General features: G+C 46.1%; 1 protein-coding gene across 4 annotated transcripts in view; it reads right to left on the reverse strand.

Moving 5' to 3' along the window:
• Positions 1-3,131: 3,131 nt before the first annotated feature.
• Positions 3,132-26,119, reverse strand: part of Mlh3 (mutL homolog 3) — a 34,881-nt gene continuing 11,893 nt past the window's right edge. For 2 of the 4 annotated variants that reach the window (XM_032908154.1, XM_032908153.1), the window contains 8 exons: positions 25,334-25,406; positions 16,987-17,058; positions 14,162-14,273; positions 12,124-12,283; positions 7,547-7,570; positions 7,382-7,460; positions 5,054-5,205; positions 3,132-3,363 (listed from right to left, as the gene is read on the reverse strand). In XM_032908154.1, coding sequence (XP_032764045.1) covers positions 3,241-3,363; positions 5,054-5,205; positions 7,382-7,460; positions 7,547-7,570; positions 12,124-12,283; positions 14,162-14,273; positions 16,987-17,058; positions 25,334-25,406 — 795 coding nt within the window. In that variant the 3' untranslated portion in view covers positions 3,132-3,240. Of the gene's footprint in view, positions 3,364-5,053; positions 5,206-7,381; positions 7,461-7,546; positions 7,571-12,123; positions 12,284-14,161; positions 14,274-16,986; positions 17,059-17,424; positions 18,135-21,873; positions 22,375-25,333; positions 25,407-26,119 lie in introns of those variants that run through there. The other 2 variants (XM_032908155.1, XM_032908156.1) reach the window with 2 other exon arrangements.

Here is a 26,119-nt window from a genome sequence, read left to right on the forward strand (position 1 = left end):
CAGAAATAGTAAATCTTTTAAAATGTATTACATGGGTGGGTTTGGCAGTGCTAGGCGGTCCGGCTCCCAAGGACACCAGCCCAGCCCAGGTGGCCCTGCAGTCAATGGCCCAGTGGCCAAAAAAGGTGTTCTAGACGATCTCCTGAGCCAAGGTACTGGTGTCTGGAGTCCTCTCTCTGGCCTTTATGTATTTAGAGGTGTGTATTATATATGTTAGAAGTGTATATTTATATAGAGGTATGAAGATGAAAAATGTCAAGGAATCTTGACCCTCAGGAGCCAGAATATCCATTTCAAACCAAGCAGCCCGGAGGGGCAGGAGGAGGACACCCAGAGGTCCGCCTGCCAGGTATGTGACCCGCGCACAGCAGGAGCCACTGCGATGTGTAAGTGTGTGGTGGCGAGGGGGCAGAGAGAGAGAAGCAGATGGTTTGAATACTCTGGAGAGAGGAGGGACTGGAGACAAGAAGGCGGAGAGGAATAGGCCATGACGAAGGACAGGCTTAGGCTGCCGCTGAGGGCCATGTCCCGGCCTGTGGCCATGCAGCAGCAGGAAACTGTGAGTGTCCGTGGCTCATATGATCACTAAAGACCATGTGGATGTATGACCCTGGTCTGGGCAGACAGACCATGAGTATGGGCCAATCTGGGAAGTTGGTGTCCAAGGGCTATGCATGCAGAGCCAGCCCCACCCCTCGCGGGCTGCAGCACTTAGGAGCGCTGGTCCGGTACCTCACTGGCACGGTACAGAAGGCCCTGGAGGCAGGGATGCAGGCAAGCAAGCCCAAGGGCTAAGCATGTGAGAGCTGGCCCCAGAGTGTCATCTGAAGTCTGGTGGCGTGGCCAGGAAGACGCACTCCCTCGCAAGCCTGGACAGTAGAGGAGAATCTACTCCCACAGGTCATTCTCCGGCTTACACACACACCAGGGCCCACGTGTGCACACAGACAGAGACACACGCGTAAATAAACAAATGTTTAAAAAATTACTAGCATATATTAGAAAATTAAGTGTGGTTTTGTTCTTATGGTCCTCGAGTTCCACAAGGACAACAGAAAACCCTAATAGGCAGTAAAAGTAATCCAGTAGATATTTTTGGCTAATAAGTTGTTTTTATGCTGATGAATGCAAATGAGCTTATAAATTATTAAAAGAAGCTAATTATCTCCTAGCGTCTCAGGCTAGTCAGGAAGACATAATTCATGGAAAACATGTTCTGATTCTCCGCTCCTCTTGGGAAAACAGGAGTTGGCAGTTACACAGAAGTAACCCTTCTGAAAGTCGCCCAACACTGTTACAAGTACCATCAGTCATCTGAAATCCTGAGAACTGGGCTGATGGAGGGTCTTTTCAAATTCTTAGTAGGGCAGTGTGGTGGTGATTCATGGTGATTCAACATTCATGCCTTGAGAGGTGAAGACAATTACAGGCTGGAGTTCAACGGGCAGCCTCTGTGTGTCTGAGTTACTGGACAGCCTGGGCTACAAGAGCCTCTGTTCCCACCCCTTCTTCTCCTCACTGATCTGGGACCGTGCTGCAGAGGCCACATGTCCCCGCTGAACACAGACAAGATGCTCCGAGGCCATGACACCCTCATTTGTACAGCTCTGGGGACAAAGGCTGCCTTAGACAGCAGGGCCAGTTCTTCATGGCTCCAGTGAGGAAACCATTGGGATCAGCAGGAGAGTGAGCGCCGGGTCCTCCCTTCAACCTGCCCTGAGGCCCAGGCTCGAGACGGCAGTGCTTTTATCCCGATTCACTCCAAGGCTGCTGGCAAACACTCGTTTCCCCATGAGTACACATTTGTTTTCTGCACTAAAAAAATAGAGAATTCTTTCATTGATGGAGAGGCCTGTGTGAGCAGGATGTCAGGAAGTGCTGCTGTGCGTCCTGTTAATTACACAACAGAGTGCAACCCCTGCAGAAGAATTACTGGGTTGTTTGCATGTACTTCCCCATGGTCCTTTAGTCAACTGAGTTGTATTAACCATAAGTAATTGGAAAAGTGGGGAAAATACAAATTAAAGGAAGCAGAACAAGCATTTTCAGAAAGATTAGTCCTGGTCCCAAGTGAAATGCTAAGGCCATTAGGCCTAATGTAATAAAACCAGCACACAATGAGAAAAGGACCCAGCCGACCTCGACCTCATCTGTGGAGCTCATTTGGTTAGGATGAGATAAATGCTGCATTTGATACAGTAGTCACTTTCACAGAAACATTTTATAAAGTACAAATTCATTTTCAAAAACAGACCTAGTACTTTTTAATGTTTTATTGGTTCAGGATATAAACATTCACTTCTGGTTTTAAAAACCAGTAGGACTATCAAAAACCAGGGATAAGATTGCAATTTTTCTTTCTAGGCAGTGGTGGTGCACACCTTTAATCCCAGCACTTGGGAGGCAGAGGCAAGTGGATCTCTTGAGTTTGAGGTTAGCCTGGTCTACAAAGCAAGTTCCAGAACAGTCCAGGCTATCAAAAGAATTAAAAAATTTTTTCAAACTTTCTCTATTCTTTGTGTTTCTCTTTGTCAGTAGCGTATTTATTTATTTTAAGCAGGGTCTTGCATGTACAGCCTCGGCTAATGGTGCCCTGCTGTGGACTTGCCTCAGCCTCCCTGGGACTAGGATTACAGGTACGCACCACACCCAGCTATAAATAACTTTAATCCCTAATATAATTTAAAGTCTCTCTGGAAGACATCAGGAAATATTTTTATAGCGAGCAGAGACACCATATGTCTGTAATGCAAAATGTGAAGAAGCAGGGGAGTGAGGCTAAGAAGACAAATGCAAAAGAGGGATGGATGGAGAGGCTGCACCAGGGGCTTGGAGAAAGGCAGACCAGCGCTCAGGGCTCAGCGTCCTCACGTAATGTGAACTGAGAGGCTGGGGAAAGCTGCTCAAAGTCAACTGCTGCACCCCTCAAACATAAGCCAACCGACCAACCTCAGAGTCATTACATCTTATCACTAAGGCAATTTACAAAAGATAGGTACTATGTGCAAACTCCTGTGTCTGTGGATGCAAAGAACTCAACTCCCTCAGGCTTGAGTGCATCTGGCCCGCTCCACTGCCCCAGGACAGATGTGCCAGCAACCTCACTGCCCCAGGACAGATGTGCCAGCGACCTCACTGCCCCAGGACAGATGTGCCCGCGACCCAGGGCCAGCGACCGCTCACAGCTGTACTGCTCTCCGCTCGCGCAGGGGCACAGCACCCATCTCCTTATAACTCTTCTCACGGTGGCTCACAAGGAGGTACGGGCTGTTGTGGCTCCTGCTTTGTATCACAGCCTTCTGCTTTTCCAAAGAGATGCCAGGCATGAGCCATTTTGCGAAGTTTAGTAAGACTGGGTTTAACCTATGAGAAGAAAGAGAAGAACTACAGTTAACAATTATATTTTTTAAAGTATTTCAAAGTCTGGCTATCCAAGTGTGTTTAGAAGACAGCATCCCTCAGAATTCAACTGTAAATCTAAATTCTTATCTCCTTAGTGATGGAGATAGGGAATTTTCAAAGAGATGGGTTTTTATAGAAAGGTAGTGGGCAGTGTTTTGTCTGCATGTATGTATGTATGTATGTATGTATGCATGAACATACCTGGGGGTTGGGGATTTAGCTCAGTGGTAGAGCGCTTGCCTAGCAAGCTCAAGGCCTTGGGTTTGGTCCTCAGCTCCAAAAAAAAACAAAACAAAACAAAACATGCCTTATGCCTGTAGAATTCAGAAGAGGGTTATCAGGTCTCTTGAAACTGGAGCTGCTGACAGTTGTGAGCTGTCATGTGGGAGCTGAGAATCAAACCTGGATCCTCTGAAAGGGCAGCCAATGTTTTTAACCACAGAGCCATTTTTCCAACCCCATAAAATAAATTTAGTGGAGTAAAATTAACTGGATAGGTCAGGGAACAGTAGATGAAAGGAAAGACTTTATAGCCATTAGCAAGAAAGAGAAGCAAATGAAAGGATTCTGGAAAGCCGTACACAGCATCCCGTGTACACAGTCGTTTCTGTTTCATTTCAGATCTCAGCAGTTGCCTCGGAGATGCTCAGAGGTTAAGAATACTAACTGCGCTTCCAGAGCACCTGGGTTTAATTACCACCACCCATATGGTGATTTAGAATCATCTGTAACTCCAGGGTGGATCTAACACGCTCTTCTAAACTCCGTAGACACCATGCACACACATGGTGCTCAAACATACATGGAGGCAAAACACCCTTACACATAAAAGAAAAGAAAAACGGATCCTGGGCTTATAACAAGAAGGACTCCATGCATTTCCTGCATTAGCCGCATCACTGTTAAATGCTCGCTCGCAGAGCAGAGCCCAGCACAGCAGAGATCTCCAAAGTCTGCTTCGTGTCTGATGAAGAAAACAGAGATCCTCGGAGGTACTCGCTCCAGCTGCAGGACACTATTGCTGCACTCTGCTCCACTAAGCTGTGAGCACGAGACCCTTCTGCCTTAAGGAATCGTGAAACCTGGAGCTGGCAGGACACTGATGTGCAGGACACATCCCCACACGCTAAGCTTCAAAGCCAGGAGGCCATCCTGGAGACAAGCTGACACTTTGTCCAAGCTCCGTTTCAAATGCAAACTGAAAGACCGAGTGGGTGGCCTTAAATAAAACTTCCTGGCACACTTTTCAAAACTCCTGTTGGGGAGGGCAAAGATGGTTTACAATTAGAAAGCAGAGGCTGAGAGAAAGGAAAGATAAACGTTGCTCCTTCCTGATTCTACAGGTTTAGGCTGGTTGGTTTTTTGTCAACTTTACATAAGCTATAGTCACCTGGGAAAAGAGGGAAACCGCACTTAAGAAAATGCCTACATCAGCGTGGCTGTAGGCAAGTCTGTGGGGCATTTTCTTGATTGGTATTGGTGTGGGAGGGACCAGCTCATGGCGGGTGGTGCCACTCCTAGGCGGATGGTCCTGGGTTCTATAAGCCAGGCTGAGTGAAGCTGTAACCACACCTCCCTGGTCTCTGCTTCAGGTCCTGCAGTTTAGCTGTGATGTAGGAGGAAGCAAACTAGGACAAGGTCATGGCTGTACCTGTTTTTCCTGCTCCAAGTGGTCCAGGTCAGCTAAGGGCAGCATTGAAGGTCGCCCATGAGCACACTGAAATGGCAGCTGGCACAAGGACAGAGCTTCGATAAGCCGACAGCTCTCCTCCAGGCTCAGACGGTCATTAAACTTAATGGCCCCTAAGTGAAAGAGACACCAGAAGGTTGTAGTGCGGTGACAGTGTCAGCCTTGGGTCAGAACAGAGAACCTGGACAGAGTCACGGATTCCTTAGACGCCTCCAGTCTGGCCTTTATACTGCTAGAGACTGACACCTGAGGCTCTGGGACAGACTCAGGCTGCAGGACTGCCCTCCTGTCTCAGCTTCCTTATGGGGTTTGTCCCTGTGTTCTGGGGGGGAGGGGGCTCCTTAACCTGTTAGGATCTTGCTTTGGGGGCTTTCTCAAAGACATAGGAAAGTGTCTGCCTACTTAGAGTGTGAGAAGTTTTAAGTAGTTTCCTTCTGTCCATGAAGGTTCAAAAGCAAACTGTTTTCTTATACTGTCTGTTTTCTTTTCCCTTTTTCTTGAATTCCATAACAGTCCTCCTGGTTTAAATCATCACATGTTAGAACATGACTGTATTCTAAGATCAATTCCCTCAGTCAATAACATGAATTAAGTGTGTGCTTTGCACAGGGAGTCTTTCAGACAGTGAATGGACCTCCTTACCCACACAGAGCTCTAACGGGTGAGATAACATGAGACAAATCACTGGAAAGGAATTTAAATCATCAGTGCAATGAAACATAGGTCAAGAATATGCAGCACAAAACCAACCCAGTTTAGAAGGCCAGGGAGTGCTCTTTTGCTAAACTATTTCAGCTGAGACATTGGGTTAAGAAAACTAAGAAGGCAGACCTGAGTTCGAGGCCAGTCTGGGCTACAACGCAAGTTCTAGGACGGTCAGAGACACACAGAGAAACACTGTCTTGAAAAACCAAAAGAGAAGAAAAAAGAGGAGGAAGAAGAGGAGGAAGAGGAAGAAGAGGAAGTGGAGATTACATGGGCTTTCTTGGAGAAGGAGCAGAAAGGCACGTCGGGCTCAGGAAAGGCCCGTGCAAATGTGTCAGGACACTAGAGGGACAGGACAAAGACGAGGCTGGACTGCAAGCACAACAGAGTGTGACGCACTGAGACTCAGTGGCAGGCAGGGTCGAGCACGGCCCTTGTAAGCTGTAGGCTCTTGCTTTGCTAGGGACAGTAGGAGATGCTGTGACTTGGCACTTTGGAGGTAGAAGCCAGAGGATCCAGAGTTTAAGATTAGCCTCAGTTACATACTAAGTTAAGAGACCAACCTGGGCTGTAAGAAACTTAATCTCAAAGAAACAGACAAACATTTTAAAAATACATAAAATACCTTCATACTAAGAGCATTTGTGAATGGCAGTGTGTATTTCAGATGGAAGAAAGACATGCTTAGAACACGCTTAGAGACATGTTTTAGAAAGATTTCCCAGGCGGGGTGTGGTGGTTCACATCTGTATCCCAGCTGTAGGAGGCTGAAGCAGGAGGATTGCTACAAGTTAGAGGTTGGCTTATTCTATATAAGTAGTCCTAGGACAGCCTGAAGTACAAAGCAAGACCCTGCCTGAAGCAAATCAAAACAATCACCAACAAGGATTCCGCGTGTGCTGAGGGAGTCGTTACTTGAGCAGGAGCTGGGCAGGGTGAGGACTAGGCCGGGGCTCCCAGGGGCAAGAAGGCTGGTGCAGACAGACTCAGACTCTGGAGACAGCGACGGAGCTGAGCAGAACAGAACAAAGGGGCAAAGGACACTAGGACATTTGCAGGGTGCAGACTAAGCTCGGAGAGGCAGAGGTGAGAGGCCTGGGAGGAGAGGAATGAAGTGGGGGTGCCGGTGGGTCCCAGGGCAGCTGCTATGTCCCCTATTTGGGTCCCGCAATGCCCTATCCTCTACGAATCACGTCCCCTGTCCACAACCCTCCACTAGGTCTATGCTCTGTGCCAACTCTAAAGGTCTCTCTGGAACCTTCTACGCGTCTGGTCTTTATTTCCAGCCTAATTTCTTGGTACTCTTGGCTGCTCCCCATGAGAGGAATTTACTCTGGCCTTTGTGGCTCTGCCAAGGCTGCTCCTGAGGCTGTGATGAGCCCCAGGCTCACTTCGGCCTTACTCAGGACACCTCCCTCAGGAGCCACTCCTCTGCTGTGTCAGCCAGTCTGTACCCGGGAGCTGGCAGTTTTTTAAGGTAGATTCAGCTTCTCCATGAGGAGAAAAGAGCGTTTACCTCCTCCCTAATCACTGCAGCCTGCAGGACTCAGCTCATGCAGGACTCTGGCGACGCGAGGCTCTTACCGTGGCAGGCCTGGGAGGCCAACACCTTCTGGACAGTCAGCGGCAGTGTCCCTTGGATACCTCCCGTGGTCTGGAGCAGCTACAGTATTAATAAAAGGGAAGCGAGACCATGAAGCCTTTGTGTGACACATCTGTGTGACACTCCCAAAAAAGAGAAAAGCTTACCTCCAGCTGTTCTCGAATCAATTCCTACAAAGCCAAGAGGAAAACAGGCGTGAGCAGGTGTTCTGAGGGCCTTGCCTTTTTAGCTTTAAAACCATCCTCAGTGAACAAAAACCCCCAGTGATTAGGAAATGTGAGGACATAATCGAAAAAGCAAGTGCATGGCCAGAGAGATTGCAACAGAGTCTACAGCTGAGGGAAAACCTCTGCCACTAATACAGAGGTTAACATTTAGATATATAAGGAGCTAAAATCCAACACATGCGCACACACAAAGACAAAAGCGCCAATTGACAGATGGGCTACTGAACTGGACAGACCGTTCTCAAAAGAAATATCAATGGCCGATAATTTTTCTTTTAAAGTTCAACATCCACAGCCATCAGGAAGTGAAAATTAAACCTTCTTGGAGATTCCATCTCACTGTAGTCAGAATTACCATCGTCAAATCAAGTGACTCCAGGTGGGGGTGCGTGGTGCACACCTCTAACCCCAGCAATTGGGAGACGGAAGAAAGCAAATCTCTTAAGTCTGAGGCCAGTGCAAGTTCTAGGACGGCTAAGGATCTTACACAGAGAAACCTTGCCTTGAAAAACAAACACACAGACAGACAGACAAACACCCCCGCCCCCAAAGATCTGGAGCAGAATGTGGTCCTCATCAGGGGCCGATGGGAAAGGGAACCACTGTGAGGTCTTCTCCAAAAGCTAAGACAGAATTACCACCTGAGCCAGCACTGCCCCTGCCCCACCCTCTGGGCCACACCCGTGTGGAGGGGCTGCACATCCACGCCACAGCTGCTCTTGCACAACAGGAAGAGAATGGAACCAGAAGAGATAGCCAGCGTCAGACGGATGGAGTAGTAGACGTGAAAACATCCAAGTGAGGAGACCCCGGCCCAGAAAGACAAGCACCACGTGTTGTCTCTCATACGCAGGTCTTTAACCTCTGACAGGAAGCCATCTAGGTGCGCAGAGGCTAGAAACTAGCAAGGGACTCCTGAGACAACCCAGTGGCTCTGAGAGGAGGGGAAGGGCGTCAGGGACAGGAAAGTGGAAAGGATCCAGGGCAGAGGAGAGAGCAGGGCGATGGGAAGGAGGTCAGTGAGGGAATCAGCCCGAAGAAAAGATTTACGAAAACCAGAAGGAAACTTCTACACTGTGAGCTCGTCTTTAAGATTTAGTTTTATTTTAATACTATGTGTATGGGTGTTTCTCTCCGTGTATTTTCCAAAGCGCACCTGAGAAGTTTCTCCTCCCTTGTATGTCTTTGTCTTTATGGAGAGTTTTTTCCCTTCAATACACTCTTGCTATGAAGCCCAGCCTGGTCTTGAATTTGTCATCTTCCTGCCTCAGTCTGCCCGCACCCCTTTATTTACAAAATAAATTAAAACCTAGGCCCAGTGAGATGCCCAGCAGGTAAAGCCTCCAATCCCCAGGGTTCCTAGGGTGGAAGGAGAGAACTGCTGTTACACACCCACACAAAAATGAAACAAAACTAAAAATCCACCTTTTTTTTTGTTTTTGTTTTTTTTAAGACAGGGTTTCTCTGTAGCCCGGGCTGTCCTGGCACTCACTCTGTAGACCAGGCTGGCCTCGAACTCAAATCCACTTGTCTCTGCCTCTGGGGTGAGTGCTGGAGTTAGAGACATGAGCCACCATGGCCAGTTAAAATGGAAAATTTTAATTACAGCTGATACTATTTAATGTTGTCAATTTGTTTAGCCTCTGGATGCACAAAAACAAACAAACAAACAAACAAACACCCCCCAAAAAACCTGTCTCAAGGTATGGTACGTTTAATGAATTTTTTTTTTTAACAAAATACAGGATTTATTACTTCTGGTAACAGCTATAAATCACTTTTCTAAGATCAGAACAGGATGGTTTTCTTTTGAAACCCAGAAGTGATATCAAACATTCTGTGTCCCCCTCTGCATACGCTCTAGTCTGCAAAGCTCATGGTTTCCAAGGGCCAGGCACAAGACACTGTGCGGTAGCCAATTAAAAGCAACACCCAACCTCTGCAAAGCTGGGCACCCCGGAAATCAAGGCCAACTTCTGTTACTCTCCCTGATGTGTGAGTGGGGCTGTAAGACATTTGTAAGGCTGCAAAGAGGAAGAGGGCTCTCATTTTCAGTTCATTTCTTAGTTCAGTCAACGGACAATTTTAGTCATGTTCAAAAGACTTGGTCACGCCAAGCATGGTGGTCCATGCCTTTAATCCAAGCAGGTGGACCTGCGATTTGAAGGCCAGAGCTACATAAAGAGACCCTGTCTCAAAAAAAGGCTCAGACATCGAGCTGGACCACAAAGGGTTAAGGATGTATCAAGGACTGTCCATTGCTAGAACTGCTCCAACTTCCAAAGTCAAGGACTTCGCCTACCTATCTGACTTAATATAATAATCAAATTTTCTCAAACCACAAGCTTTGTTTCAATTTGAAGTAAACTCTTTTTAAGAGTAGGTAGTCTTTGAAGTCGCTTCAGAAGTTTTTATTATAATGTTCTGGTTAAGACTTTAGGTATTGGATTACAGTAAGATTCTCATAGATCCTATCTTTTGGATTCAACACAGTTTGAATTCAAATCCAGAGCAGGAGTCTGAGAAGAAAAGAGCTGTGTGGGCAGAAAAGAGCTCCGCTTAAAGCAGAGCCAAGGCTTCACCAACAGAGACTTAGAAAGGGGGAAGGGGACACAAAGGCTAGACCAGAACGTCCTCCACCTGTAAACACACTCAGGTCCTGCACACACAGACCCAACCACTTCTAACCTTCAGCCAACCCCAGCTCCTTCTGTATGCAGCCAGAGGCTTTGGTTTCTTTTTACTTCAGCATCATGGAAGGAAACCTAAGGCTTTGGATGTCAGGCAAGCACTCTACCTATCTACCTATCTACCTATCTACCTATCTACCTATCTACCTATCTACCTATCTACCTATCTACCTACCTACCTACCTACCTACCTACCTACCTACCTACCTACTTACCATGGACCTACATCCTCAGCCCTTTTGGGTTGGGGGGGGAGGAAGGTGGGGGTGGGTGGGGGAGGGGGATAGTTGGCTAGCTGGCCTAGAATGTGTAGTTCAGGCCTCCTCGGCCTCCTGAGTGCTGGAATTACATTGTATGATACCAGGTTGGCCAGAGAGCTTGAGAATTATTTGGCTTCGCTCCTGTCGTGCCGAGTTTTCAGCAACTCTGCTGCTCTGGTCTCACTCTATGCCAGTGCTAACGGCCTCCCTCTTGCTTGCCTTTCCTGGGCTTTTCTTCCTCAGTATCTTTGGTCATCTCTCGCTCTCAGCATGGCATCCTTGACCTCTGTAGAGCCTCAGAGCTGTGTTGAGTGACTCAGCCCTCTGCCCTTCCCCCCTCACACTCTCAGTCTTTGGCTCCTGGGCCCTCTTCACCTCTGATGCTACCAAGTGTGCATCTGTTTATCACCAACAGAAACGCACAACCCGGACTTCTTTTCTAGTTCCAAGAGCTGAACTGTATAGTCTGCCAGCCCCCTGGCCACCCCTAAAGGTAGCGTCTCTGTGTCTCTACACCTCTGTGCTGAGGTCACAATCAGCGCCCAGTAGACTTCCCCTCTCTGCAGCAGCACTACTGTCTGGACACTAAGCTAGAGCTCGGATCACTGGGATGAATCTTTCTCCTTTATTCTTTTGTGTTCAGCACCAGATCTTCTGGAGACTCCCTCTCATCCAGGAGCCAGATATGTCCCTCCTTTCCACTCCACGTGAAGTCTCCATCTTCTCGTCCGGAAACCAGTACAACCAGCCTTACCCACTCGCCCTGCTTCTACCCTTTCCCAGACTGTCTGTCCTAACTTAGTCACTAAGTCTATCTTCTGATTTTTGTGTATCATTTTATTTCATCATTTGTGTATGCATCTGTTTGTTCATGCATGCATGTACACATGCCACAGTATGCACGTGGAGGTCAGTCTTCCAGCTCTGCCGTGTAGGCCCACAGCATGCAGGTCAGACCTGGCTGCAGAACCCTTAACCATCTGGCTGCCTCTGTGTGTTTTGCCTCAGTGTATGTATGTGGATCACATGTGGGCCTGGTGCCTGTGAAGGCCAGAAAAGGGCAGTGGATCTCCTGGAACTAGAGTTAAGGATGGTTGTAAGTCAACATAGGTACTGGGGACAGAACCCAGGTCTTCTGCAAGAGCAGCAAGTAGCTTAACTTCTAAGCCATCTCTCTAGCCGACCACACACATACACACCACACACACACACGCACACACACACACACGCACACACACACAGAGAAAATCTTTTTTAAAGGCAAAAATCTCACTGTGAAACCCTAGTTAGCTTTAAGTTCCTTCCTCCCCTCCTGCACACTGAGATGACCAACAGGTGCCACACATGTAGCTCTAAACACTTCCCAAACACACCTCTCCACTCCACATTCCACTGTGTTATAACTGTGTCCCTCCTCCTTCCTGTGACGTCATACATCTGTCAGTTCCCATCACTTGGCACTCTGAATGTAACACAGATATGTGTTGACTAGAAACAAAGATCGAAGCAGTGGCCTCAGCACGTCTGCAAACATAGAAGATCTCACCTCCACAATACTCTTAGTCACAGGAGATCGTCCTCTTCGAAGTTCATTAGCTTCTCTTTCTACAAAGCAGAGTGGCACTTTTCCCACCAGGATCGAAGAATCACTAGCATCTGGAAAGAGCAACTCAAGGCCCAGATCTTCCAAATGTTTGTGGTAAGACCTAAGGAGACAGCCCCAGATGTAAAAGCATGACTTCACTCTCTCCGGTGCTGGCTCCAAACACTCCATCATTTTCACAAGCTGCTAGGACCTTTGGAAGTCGGATTGTTTTCCTTATGTTTGTGTGTTTAGGATTTTATTATCAAATCTCCTTTCCAATTACAGTAATTCTCATTCACAGTTACTTTCTAAGAACTCAGTTACTGGTGGTTGACAGTGATCCAAAAAAATCAATGGAAAATTCCAGAAGTAAACTTCATTTTAGGGACTGTACAGGGACCTTGCACATGCTAAGCATATGGTCCACCACTGAGCTACATCCCTGGCCATAAAACTTAAATTGTACGCTGCTCTGAGAAGCATGATAAAGGCTCATGCTGGCCCCACTGAGCATCCTCTGTCTGGCATACCCACACAGTGCATGCCTGCTTGTTAGTCACGTATCACGTGACGACCCAGATCACGGTTTAAAGAAGATGTATTATCTATTACTGTATTTGGTGTTTATGCATACTAGCCTGCATGTATGTGTACCACAAGCTTGCCTGGCACCTGTGGCGTCCAGAAGAGGGAACGGGAGCCTCTGGAACTGGAGTTCCAGTCACTTGTGAGACTGCATGTGGTGGCCAGGACGCAAACCTGGGTCCTCTATAAAAGCAGCAAGTGCTCCTAAGCACTGAACCATGTCTCCAGCCCAGTGCTGCAGTTTTTATTTTTTTCTTTTTCTTTTTTTTTTTTCTTTTTTTCAGAGCTGGGGATCGAACCCAGGGCCTTGCGCTTGCTAGGCAAGCACTCTACCACTGAGCTAAATCCCCAACCCCTGAAGTGACTCTTTATTCCATAATGTTCCCACACACATTAAGTAGTGATGGATGCCAGGAGGTACCAAAGCATGAATAATGAAGAGGGACACGGCACAACCTGGCAATGCTACAGGACATCCGACAGCCACAGTATAGCTAGTAATGTACAGTCTACAGGGCAATCAGTATGCACACAGGCCTCACTCGGTAGTGCCATCTTCAGGTGTCTACTTGGGGTCCTTGAACAAATCCATGTAAGGGAAGACTACTGTATAGTAACCTTTTTCCTTCTGTTTTTCTATTGTGAGAACCAATTTACTTCTAAATCTTATTAAGTTTTTGTTCTTCACTAAGGAACTAATTTGTGGCCTTCGTTTAAAGGAGTTGGGCTCAAAAGAAAAGGTCTGACAGTGCTTTGAGTCAGTGTTAAAAGAGAGAGGTAATTAACATCCCCAAGAACCCAGATGTCCTGACTGGGGACAAGTTGGTGGCAATAAATAAGTGAATTATGCTCTAGGGAAAACTGCACTGGCAGCTGTGAATAACCAGGCCTGAAATGAACAGATAAGGCTTTTCATTTGTAAAAACGTACACTGCCCAGAAGCAGAAAAATGACCCATCCTGTGACCTGCCCCAGGACTTGCCCCACCCTGGTATCCCAGTGTTTTGCTTCTTTCCTAATAAGATTGTGGTAATGCAGAATCTAGAATGGACCAAGACAAGAAGAATGGAAGCAATTATTTCCCTAACTTTGCTCTCAGAAACAGTACAGCATAAACACTTGGCTGTTCCAAGAATGAGAAGAGTGTTCTAAGCCAACTGCTGGGAAAAATTACCAGGGAAACTCTAGTCTATGCTCAGTGTCTATGCTATAGCTGGAAGAATGGCTTTTGGGGTCAGAGGACAGGCTCTGAGTCTGATCTACTGCTAACCCTTAAGACCTCGGGTAAGCCATGCAACACCCTGTCTCAGCTTCCTTCTCTGAAAAATAACAGGAACATTCATGTAGAGACCTCACAAAGGGGTTCTACAGTATAGCTTCACAGACCAGCATCATGTCCTTAGATGTTACTGACCGTAAGAGTCTCCTTTGCTCCTCTGACACGGTGATCGCTAGTGGAGGAATTATTGTGGAAGACAGTAATTTCTTCCGGCCAGCACTTTGTGGAGCTTGTTTCTCATAGGAATCTATTGGGAGAGAGATGAACACGATAAGAAGGAAAGGCCTTTCCAGTCAGTTATAACGATGCTTGGTGAGCCATGGCATGGCAAGAGTTCCCCGGAACTACATAGTGTATTCAGTGTTCAGTTCTGCAGTCTGGATTCTAGCAGTAAACTAAGGGGCAGTCAGCCACTGGACTCATTTTAGCAGTTTTTCAAAATAAGAAATAGAAGACTTAACAACTCCTATCCACACCAGCAAAGCAGTGTTCCTACAATTGACATGTGTGGTATTGATCACAGAAACACAGACGTGTGGCATACTTTCTATACAATCCTGTAAGTCACGATGGTTTCCTGTTCCTTCAGAAGGGATTCTCAGTCTTTGAAAAGACTTTGCCAGTATTATTCTTGAGTGGTGCAGACCCTTTATATAGCAAGTGAGTCAGGGTATGAATTTAAAAAATCATCATCATTTGATTTTAAAAAGTTATGTGTCTAGGTGTTTTGCCTGCATGTGTGTCTATGTACCGCATGTGTGCCTTGTGCCCACAGAGGCCAGGAGAGAGCATCAGAACCTGCAGAACTGGAGCTGTACACAGTTGTGAGCTGCCATTTTGGTGCTGGGAAGCCTGGATTCTCTGCAAGAGCAGCTGTTGCTTTTAACTTCTGAGCCATCTCGCCAGCCCCACAGTATTAATTAGTCTATGATGTGTGTGTGTGTGTGTGTGTGTGTTGGGGGGGGGGTGCTTCACACGGGCCATGGCCCAGACATGGAGATCGAAGGACAACTTTTGGGGATCAGTTCTCTCCTTCGACCTTCATGTGGGTGACAGGGATTGAACCCAGGTTGTCAGGCTTATGCTCGAAGTGTTTTGCCAGCTAAGCTATCTCACTGATCTGTAAGTTTGCTTTGAATGAGCCAAAATTTTTATTTGTTCATTTCTTGCATTTCAAGTTTTTTTCTGACGACCTCCTTAGCCCAAGATTCGTTGCCAGTCTTTAACGGCCACAGCACAGCCCACCACTTTAGTAACTGCTCTGTCTGATCTTGGGCAAGGCATGGAAAGACCACGCCTCTCCATCTCCCTTTCTTCCTCTGACAATTTTTTATACAAAAAAAAAAAAAAAAGTCTCACAATTTTGTACAGCCAGTTCATTTCTTGTGGTCACCAGCCTTCTTAAAGTTGAGAACTCAGCGAGGAGACACTTCAACAACCATCTGCTTAGCATTAATGACCTGAACATGATCCTTGCTTTGCCAGCTGCTTAATGAGACTTAGAATTCTCCTCTGGAGCCTCTCAAATACTGACCAGCACCACTACCTATGCGGTCCTCAAACCAATGTATTTCACTTGCCAAAGGCATGAAAGGGGGGCTCACATTTAAGTCCTTACTCAAAGTAAGTAATTTTTCCCCACTGTTTTTTACTGTATCTTTCCAAACTCTTGTGACTTCATTTTATAAAGCAAAAGAAAATATTAGTGACATTAATGCCATTCCAGTTCATGAAACATCTCCCTGGATTCTCACTTAACTCTTTGACATGAAGGCTGTTCATTACTTTATCAAGAGAATCAAGATTTTCCCAATAATTTAAAAAGGATACGGCAGTGCATACATGTAACGTCAACCTTTGGACAGCTAAGAAGATGGAGCATTGAGGGGTTGGGGATTTAGCTCAGAGGTAGAGCGCTTGCCTAGGAAGCGCAAGGCCCTGGGTTTGATCCCCAGCCCCGGAAAAAAAAAAAAAAAGATGGAGCATTGAAGGCTAAACTACACAGAGAAACTCGTGTAGTTGAGGTTGATTCTTTTGTTTTGTCTTGTCTGTATTTTATTACTGGGTGAAGACAAATGTCTCATGATGACAGGCTGATCTATTTAAACAGTACTCGTACTAGCTGCCCCCGAGAGGGAGAAGATGGAAAGTCATACGAGGGTGTAGAGGTGCTTTATCACATTTCCTTTTGTATCTTCTAGAATCACACCAGTGATCACACTATTTATCCTCAAATAAGTGAGATTTTTTTTTTCCCGGAGCTGGGGACCGAACCCAGGGCCTTGCGCTTGCTAGGCAAACGCTCTACCACTGAGCTAAATCCCCAACCCCAATAATTGAGATTTTAAAACAAAAGTATTACATGGGACCTTGAGGACTGTGAGGGAGGATTAGTGACAGCACACAGCAGGGAGAGCACACAGGCATGGGAGAGCACACAGCAGGGAGAGCACACAGGCATGGGAGAGCACACAGGCATGGGAGAGCACACAGGCATGGGGAGAGCACACAGGCATGAGAGAGCACACAGCAGGGAGAGCACACAGCTGGGAGAGCACACAGGCATGGGAGAGCACACAGGCATGGGAGAGCACACAGCAGGGAGAGCACACAGCTGGGAGAGCACACAGGCATGGGAGAGCACACAGGCATGGGAGAGCACACAGCTGGGAGAGCACATCAATACTTGTACACAGTAAATGAACTCAGTCCTTTTGTAGGTCTGGGTGGAGGATAAATGTAGAGGAAATGCACCTCTGAGCAAGTCAATCAGACCCACATGTTTGACATAGCAAAGCAAACTCCTGCAGTCTTTCAGTGGTTTTCAGACTGGGTGCTCTCAGCTTAATTTTTCAAACATACTATGCATCTTCCTCACAGTCATGGTGAGAGAAAATTCTTGTAGGTGTGTCGACTGCACTGGAGTCTTGAACCTCCTCTAGCTGCAGACAGATGCTTACCAGTGATAAGCTGCTCCAAACGAACGCGCTCATGGGCAGCGTGCTGGTCCACCAGGACTAACAGGTTTCCACCTACAAAACCAACCAGGATTTCTGAAGTTTCCAGATCAAGATTAAAAGAATCATGCAGTGTGGAGGGTGATTACTCAATACATTTAATGACACAGACATAAGATACACAATTGTGCTTTGTCACTTTTGAGACAGGGTCTCACTATTTAGCCTTAACAGGCCTGGAACTTGTCTATGTCAGGTTGGCCTTGAACTCACAGCGACCCACTTGCCTCTGTCTCCCACGTGTTGGCATTAAAGGTGCGTGCTATCACAGCCAACTCAACTGAACTCTATACTAAAAACAAACCAAAACCCCTGAAATTATCAATAAATTACCAAATTTGTCCCTGGTGAAAAGCTCTGTAACATCTGTATTTCAGGTTAAATTTTTAAATATTCATGCAAAATTGCCTTTATTAATTCAACTTTACAATAAAGTCATTGAATAATGCACTACCTACATTGTAAGTAGAGGATTTTGATTTGCAAGTTACTCTGAAACTCAAGAAGAACGTACTTGTAACTTTAGATCAGAGGGCAGAACATTTTTTTCTACAAACAGGCAGAAAGGAAATATTTTATGCTTTTTAGGCCACATGAATGCTGTCACGACTACTCGACTATTTGCTTTGAGCCAAAGCAGCCACAGATGATCTGTTCCCCTATAGCAGTGTTCCAATAAAACTTTATTTATGGACACTGAAGTAACGGCATAGAACGTGGCTGTGTCAAGACGTCTTTTTGTTTTTTCCTAACCATGTAAGGATGTAAAAATCATTACTTCCCTGGTTGCAGAAAAACAGGCCCTCACTGCATCTACTCCCGGACTGTGGGTGTGGTTGTCTCAGTCTCGGGCTTCCCAAGCTTTCCAGGATGAACCTGCCACCTGGGAACAGCCTCAGGACAAAAGTCAACAAGGGCACAAGCTTCTGCAATTGTAAAGATCAGCGGATGCTCCTGTCGCTGGCCCCACTTCCGGGAGCTAGAGACACTTCAGAAGTTAGGAACATTTGCGGCTCTTCCGGAAGATGTGGGCTCACGGCTGGATCTCCTTTTCCAGCAAATTTGAAGCCTTCAGCTGGTATCTACATGTACTGCATACATGTGACACACATGCATGTACACAGAAAAAAAAAGCCATACGTATAAAATTTTTAAGTAAGATAAAATTTAATTAAAAACATTTTTAATTATGTGTAGTTGTGTCTGTGTGTAGGTGCCAGTGCACATGACTGCACATGAAGTGGGTGCCCAGAGGAGCCACGGGCTTCCTGTGAGGTAGAGCCAGGTAGCTATGAGCCACCTGACGTGGGTGTTGGCGACAGAATTCTTGAATATGCACTGCTAACCCCTGAGCCATGTCTCCACCCATTACAGGCCTCATTTTTAAGAGCAGGGCTTCAGACTCTCAAGTACAAGCATGGAGGCAAAGGGTTCGGAAGTCAAACTTACAGGGGTGTCTCACAGACAAAATAATTCATTATTATTAATCATATTGAAATAAAAGTTCTCTTGAATTTGATCAAAATAGAAAGTGTCTTTTTCCTATTTCTATTAAGAGATGAACCATTTTCCTATGACACTGACAGTTTTAACTGTCAACTGAGAAGTCTCAGGCCCAGGGCAGGCTGGCCTGTAGGCACCATGTCTTCGTTCAGCTGCCTCAAAGTATGGGGCACCGTGCGTGCTCTGGGTTTGTGGCCTCCACTGGACAAGCAGATAAAGCAAGCTGAGCAGACATAGGTATGCACACACTCATTTCTCTTCTCTAGACTGTGTGTGGGGTGTGACCAGCTTCTTCAAATTCCTGCCTGACTTCTTTCCAGTGATGGAATGTAATCTGGAGTTGTGAGCTAAAATAAACTCTTCCCTAATGTGCTTTGAGTTTTATCAGCTACAGAAATGAAACTAGGGGAGATCCTATCAAACTCACAGCTGAAAGCCCAAGATTAAAAGAAAAAGGAAACAGGCGAGATTCGTGGTATCGCAGGCTAGCTGGGGGCGTACCCTGTAGACAGTGACCTTGCCTTCAACTACTTAGCAAGTTGTAGCTGCCTGATAGGTAAGCTTTCTACCAACTGAGCAACGCTTCTCATCGCACAAACTTTCTGGTCTGCATGTGTGTGCGTGTGCGTGTGCGTGTGCGTGTGTGTGTGTGTGTGTGTGTGTGTGTGCGCGCGCGCGCGCGCGTGCCTGTGTGTTTTCAAGCCAGAGGTCAAGCTCAGGTGCTGTTCCTTAGGACACCTCCCTACCTCTTCTTTCTCACTAGCTTGGAGTTCATCAACTCCATTAGGCTTACTGGCCAGGGACTCACCTGTCTCTCCACTTCTCCACCTCTCTGCCTCTGGGATTATGTAAGTTCATGTTAGTACACTCAGCCTTTTAAAATTTTTTTCTCTTATTAATATCCTAACCATTTTGAGGTTGTCAAACAGAGGAATTTATTTCATGGTGGCATCTACATAAATATGTATCATGTTTTGTTTTTTGACCGGGGTTTCTCTGTGTAGTTCTGCCTGTCTTGGAATTCACTTTGTAGACAAGGCTGCCCTTGAACTCACATAGATCTGCCTGCCTCTGTCTCCTGAGTGTTGGTATTAAAGGCCTGTGCCACCACCACCCAGCATATACTTGGTTTTCATTTGTTCTCTTCAGATAGGAGCTTTTTGTCTTTTTATTTTTTTGAAACAGGGTTTTCTCTGTGCAGCCCTGTGCTGGCTCTTGCTCTGTAGACCAGGTTGGCCTCAAACTCACAGAGATCCGCCTGCCTCTGCCTCCTTCCAAGGGCTGGGATTAAAGGCATGTGCCACCACCACCACCCAACTTTAAATAGACTTTAAATTTTTTGTAAAATATATTAGGATGCATTTAAAACTGAAGAATAGATAAGGGTGTGGAATTGGGGTTCTTATTTTCTTATTTCCTTATCCATACTCTAACATAGTATCTTAAAATTTTTTGATGTGGGTTCTGGGTCTTGAACTTGGGTCCTCCTGCTTATGAGGCAAACACTGTACTAAGGCTCCCCAGGCCCCTTGGCGACTTCTGACAACAGCTATAACACAGGAACGCCCCACGTTAACTTTCTTTGAGGCTAGGAAGAGCAGCTACTATTTCTGATGAGCACTGGGTGAAAGAGTAGAACAGGCCATACCCTTCAGGGGAGTGGCCCTGATACCCAACACAAATCACCAAACTCAGAAGCACTGTGAAACCTGACCTGAACCTAGCAGAAGAGACGCTCATCTTCCCATCGTCTAGACAGTGTTGTGAGCGTCTCATTTCTCGAATGAAGCAGAATACAGAAGATGATTTATCCACACCAAAGCCATGCTTTTGACATCACAACAGGATAGATGCTTTATGCGATGTTTTCATGGTATATTCTTAGCACACAAAATAGAATTTTAAATAATGGGTACTTGATAACTATATCATAAACTTATTCTTTAGAAGGATAACTGAATAAATGTATCTCAATGCAGGCAGAAATCATTAGTTATTGGTTTCACTGCAATTTAGAGCAATAATGTATATGTCCAATTAAAATGTGTCAAAATCAACTGGAGTGGTGACAATGTCTTTAGCCCTGGCACTCAGGAGGCACATGATTTTGTGAGTTCAAAGCCAACCTGGTCTACATGGAGAGTTCCAGGATAGCCAGAGGTACATGGTAAGAACCTGTCTCAAAAACAAAAGCAAAAAATAAAACAAATAAGAAAATATAAAAATTAAAATAAGTCAATTGAGGAATAGGTTGCATATTTATGACTAGAAATAAAAACACTCACATTTGGTTCAGAGGAATACATTTAACTTTGTTTCTGACAGTCTGTTCAGGCTGGCCTTGAACTTGCTATTTAGCTGAGGAAGATGCTAGCGCTGCTTTCCCCGTTCCAGACTTACAGGAGTGCATCACCATGCTCAGTCTCATGCAGTACTGGGCACTGAACCCAGGGTTTTATCCATGCCAGGAAGCATGCTACCGACAGCGACATCCTCAGCCTCAAGAGAATTCTTGCATACTGGCTTTGCATTCTGAAAAGAATCTGGACAGGCAGTGGTGGCACACACCTTTAATCTGAGTGCTTGGGGGACAGAGGCAGTAAGATCTCTGTGAGTTGGAAACCAGTCTAGTCCACAGAACAAGTTCCAAGACAGCCAGGGCTACACAGAGAAACCCTGTCTCAGAATACACCCTTCCAAAAGAACCTGAAGGACTCTTCAGTAGCAAATCCAACAATAAATATAAACTCTCAAAAGAAGTTTAACACGTGGGTTTTTGTTGTTTCCCGTTTTTTTGAAGACGTAATTTCTGTGCTTACACTCATTCTGGGTGCCACAGAATTTCAAGCAACCAAAACTTCAGGACTGGAGAGGAGGCTCAGCAGGTCAGACACTTGTTGCCAAGCCTGAAGACCCGAGTTTAATCCCTGGACCCACCCGGTAGTCCGTACCAAACCCTGAACAGACTCTGTTTCTGTCTAGATCTATAAATCTATGCTAAAGTTTAACTCACAAGTTAGGTACAGCAAGAAATTAACAATAACTAACGGGTGTAGCGCAGTGATGTGAGCACTTAGATAGGAGACCCAGCACTGTAAAATAAATAAATAAGGGGCTGGAGAGATGGCTCAGCGGTTAAGAGCACTGACTGTTCTTCCAGAGGTCCTGAGTTCAATTCCCAGCAACCACATGGTGGCTCACAACCATCTGTAATGGGATCTGATGCCCTCTTCTTTCTGGTGTGTTTGATGACAGTCTACTCATATATATAAAGTAAATAAATAAAATTTAAAAAAAAATAAATAAATAAATAAAAACACACTGACAATAACATGCTACAATAAAACTGCTAACATCACTTCTGCCGTACGCTATGCCATTATTAAGTACAATAGCTTTTCCTTAGACATAAGGCCTTGATACTGTACAGTTACTCGGGTAATGTGTGCAGGGGCTGAGTATCAGGCAGCCAGGGGACACAGCAGGAACACACTGGTCAGAGGAGTGATCTGCAGCCTGGCTGGACCACAGTGAGATGACAGGGCATTTCATCATACTACTCAGAGTAGGGTGAAACCTAAAACTTATAAGTTGCTTATTTCTGGAATTTTCCACTTAATATTCTGACCTTGGTTGACTGTGGGTAACTGAAACTGAGGGAAGTAAGACCACAGAACAGGCAGACAACTGTAATTGCACTCAAATTCTCATGAAAAGGAAAACTCCCCGCTCTCTGCTGGCCACTCCCTTCTAGGGCTCAGATTTCCTTAGCAGCGATGGCTTCTGCTCCAGCTCTTCGGTCAGACCGCTCTCAGTGCCAAGTCTCCTCTGTCACAAAACGGAACAGTGCCCCATGCAGCAGCAGCTGGTATGAGGTCCTAGATGCAGTACGACAGCCTTCATTCTCTCTCTCTAGCCAATGCTTCTTCCCCTCTTCTGCCGGTGTCTTCTTTTTTTTTATTGGATTTTTTAAATTTACATTTCAAATGTTATCCCCTTCCCTGGTTTCCCGTCCATAAAGCCCCTATTCAATCCACCCTCCCCCTGCTTCTATGAGGGTGTTCCCCGACCCATCCACAGCTTCCTGACTCCCCGCCCTGACATTCCCCTACACTGGGGGTCCAGCCTTGACAGGACCAAGAGCTTCTCCTCCCACTGATGTCCAACGAGGCCATCCTCTGCTACATATGCAGCTGGAGCCATGGGTCTACCCATGTGTACTCTTTGGATGGTGCTTTAGTCCCTGGGAGCTCTGGTTGGTTGGTATTGTTGTTCTTAGGGGGTTGCAAACCCCTGCTGGTGCCTCTCTATTCAGCTGTTGTTACATGTTAGAATTATTCTAGACTCAGGGTTGTTTCTCACTCTCTGTATTTCTAGGTGATAAAACTTATGTCACCAATAACCAACTTTATGCAGACAACACAAATGTCTATCACCTGGTCAGAACACTCGAGTCTCTATCTGCACCAGTCAAACACATTCTTGCCATCTCCTCTTAACATTTCAAAGAGAGTTTGGATTAACTTGTGATTTTTATCCTCTCAGTCTGCTCCAACTCTAATCTGGTCTTGCAACATTGTCCACTTGGTCACAGAGGTCAGAAAACTAGGCATTATCTTTGATACTCCTCTCCCATAACAATCTATCAACAACTCTGTTGACTTTATCTCCTGCTTTCTCGATGCATCCATTTTGATTCTTTGTTTTGTTTGAGATGAGGTCACACATGGTGGCACAGCTATACACTATCTAGCCTTGCATCTCCTGCCTTGGGCTTCCAGATGCTGGATTGTCCGTCCACACGACGCATACTTTCACTTCCCCTTGTCTACCCTGGTCCTAGGTAACCATTATTTCTTAGGCACTGTGATATCTTCCTGTCTCTGTGGCATCCTGAACCCCACAAAGACTCCATTCTGCAACTACAACAGCCCTAAAAACAACAAGGTATAACAAATTGTTTCCAGCCAGTGTTGAGACACAGAAAGCTTGAAGCTGACATTTACTGTCTGGCTGCTACTTCTTCCCAGCTTTATCTCCAGGCTTACTGCCCTGCCTCCGCCTGACAAGGAGGGAATTACTAGTTGCTTGCTTAGTTGACATGCTTATACTTCAGCCCCATTCTGCCAAGGTCTGCTGACCTCCCTGACAAAATCAAAATTCCCAACGTCAGCTCTTACACCACCTTTTACTTCTCCATTAAGAGCTACTGTCAAATTTTTATGTTTGTGTGGTTATCTGTTCCTCTGACATATCTATTCTTTCTTATCGTTGTACCCCTAGAGCCTGGTAAAGTCCCTAGCAAACAAATAATATTTGCTGGATGATTTATATGGGAACTATTGTTTCATTAGAGCAAGTCACGAACTGATTCTGTTTAAATCTTTTTAACTTTATGTGCATGCATGTTTAGCCTATACATCTGTGCACCACAAGCATCTGGTGCTCAAGAAGGCCGAGTGTCAGATCCCCTAGGATTTGAGTTACAAACAGCTGTAAGCCACTATACTGATGCTGGGAATCTAACCCAGGTCCTCTGTTAGAGAAGCCAGTGCTCCTCACAGCCAAGCCATCTCTCTCGACTCCTGATTCTTGTAAATACTCTTGATAAACCTAGCAAAACACATTACATAGATTTATATAAACTTATTACTATGGATGAGAACATTGTACAAGGAGCTGGGGGGATGGGTCAGTGGGTAAAGCACTTGCCTTGCAAGCCAAAGGATTTGAGTCAGAGCCTTAGAATCCATGTAAAAATGCCTGGTATGGTGGTATGTGCTTGTAATCTCAAAGCTGGAGAGGTGGAGACAAGAAGACGCCTGGGGCTCACTAGCCTTCCAGTCTTGCCTAACTGGTGACTTCCAGGCAAATTAGAACCCATCTCAAAGGAGATGGATGGCATCCTGAACATGCACCTAGGATCATTCTTTAGTCTCCATGTGTATAGATGAGTACCTGTGTATACACACCTAAGAGTCATCACAGGGCTGGAGGGCTGGGAACCCAGTGGAGAACACTGGCTGTGCAAGCATGAAGACGTGAGTTTGGATCCTAGCGTCCACACAAAAACCTGAATGTGGCCACCCATACCTGCATCTGCAGTGATGGGGAAGGCTGGGATGGGCAGATGAGGCAGAAGAGGCACATGTACTCTGCTGGGCAGTCAGTCCAGCAGAAACTGTAGGCCTCAGGTTTACAAGAAACTTGCCTCAAAAAGTTGGGTGGAAACTAATGTAGGAAGGCACTTAAGTTACCTCTGGTCTCCACATGTCTGTCTGTCTCTTTATCACACACATGCACACGCGCGCGCGCGCGCACACACACACACACACACACATTAAAAAGTCTACAACATAAGATATTTTAAAGGTGTAGAAAATGAAATTCTCTCTTTGCCCACCTTCATTTTCACTTCTGAGGCAATTACTATTAGTAGTAAGTTTACTGCTAATAGTAAACTACTATTAATAGTTTAATGAGTCAGGTGTGGTGTGGGACAGGCCTGTGCCACCCCGGCAATCAGGCTGAGGCATTAGGACCACCATGCATGTGAGACAATGCTGGGCTACCTCTCCAAAGACTAAGCACTTACAGTATCTTATTTACGTGTGTGTCAACACACTGACATCTCACGTACTTTAAAACATGCTTCAGTTCCTCACTTTAGGTCAGTTTCCCTTTATCTGTTTTTTAAACTGTATCCCACACAGGTTGTTGTACCCCTCTAAAAGGCGGTTATCAGAGCTCCAGGCGGCTCGTTAGTGAGGCAGAACTCCATGCTCACCTGCTTGGCCACTCCCGTCCGTCCTCGAGCTCATTAAGCAGGCGATAAACTTGTTATCCACTTGCTGGAGAACCTGCCATTCACGGAAATATGTAATGTGACACTAACCAAAAGTTAGCAAAAGTTATGCTTGCCTGCAAAAGAGCTAAGACAATACTCCACGTGCTAGCACCCACAGCCAAGACCCAGTGGAGGAGCCAGCTAGAAGGCTCTACAAGCAACTGTGCTTGTCCCAAACCTGATACCTGAGTTTCAACCTTGGGATTCACCTGGTGGAGGGAACAGTTTCTTGCAAGTTGCTCTCTGACCTCCACATGCGCTCTGTGTGGCCTTATGTGGCCTTGCTCCCAGTAAGTACAACAAAGACTTGTTTGCAAACACTGAGTAAGGTTCTGCTGACAATGAAGGAGTTCTTAGGAAGGATAAAATGATGGGCAAGCAGGACAGGTGGAGGGCAGGAAGGGACAGGTGCTGCCTGTGTCACAGGGCACTTCTGCAGTAGTTCCAGCAGAGACTGCAACACACCAAAGACTGCTAACGAGCAGGACTAATTACTGGTCTTTTTCAAGACAGTGTCTCACTGTGTAGCCTGGCCTGGCTTGGAACTCTGTGTAGACCAGGCTAGCCTCCATCCTCTGCCTCACCAGTGCTGGGATCAAAGGTGTGCGCCATCATGCACGGCCTAAAACACAAATTCTCAGCTGTGAGGAGCAGGGAAAGCCATTCTGGACGTGTCAGCCGAGCAGCTGGGAAATGCCACCAACAGCTCTGCCTTGAGGGGCTCCT

The sequence above is a fragment of the Rattus rattus genome, chromosome 7, assembly GCF_011064425.1.
Source record: "Rattus rattus isolate New Zealand chromosome 7, Rrattus_CSIRO_v1, whole genome shotgun sequence".
NCBI classification, from domain to species: domain Eukaryota; kingdom Metazoa; phylum Chordata; class Mammalia; order Rodentia; family Muridae; genus Rattus; species Rattus rattus.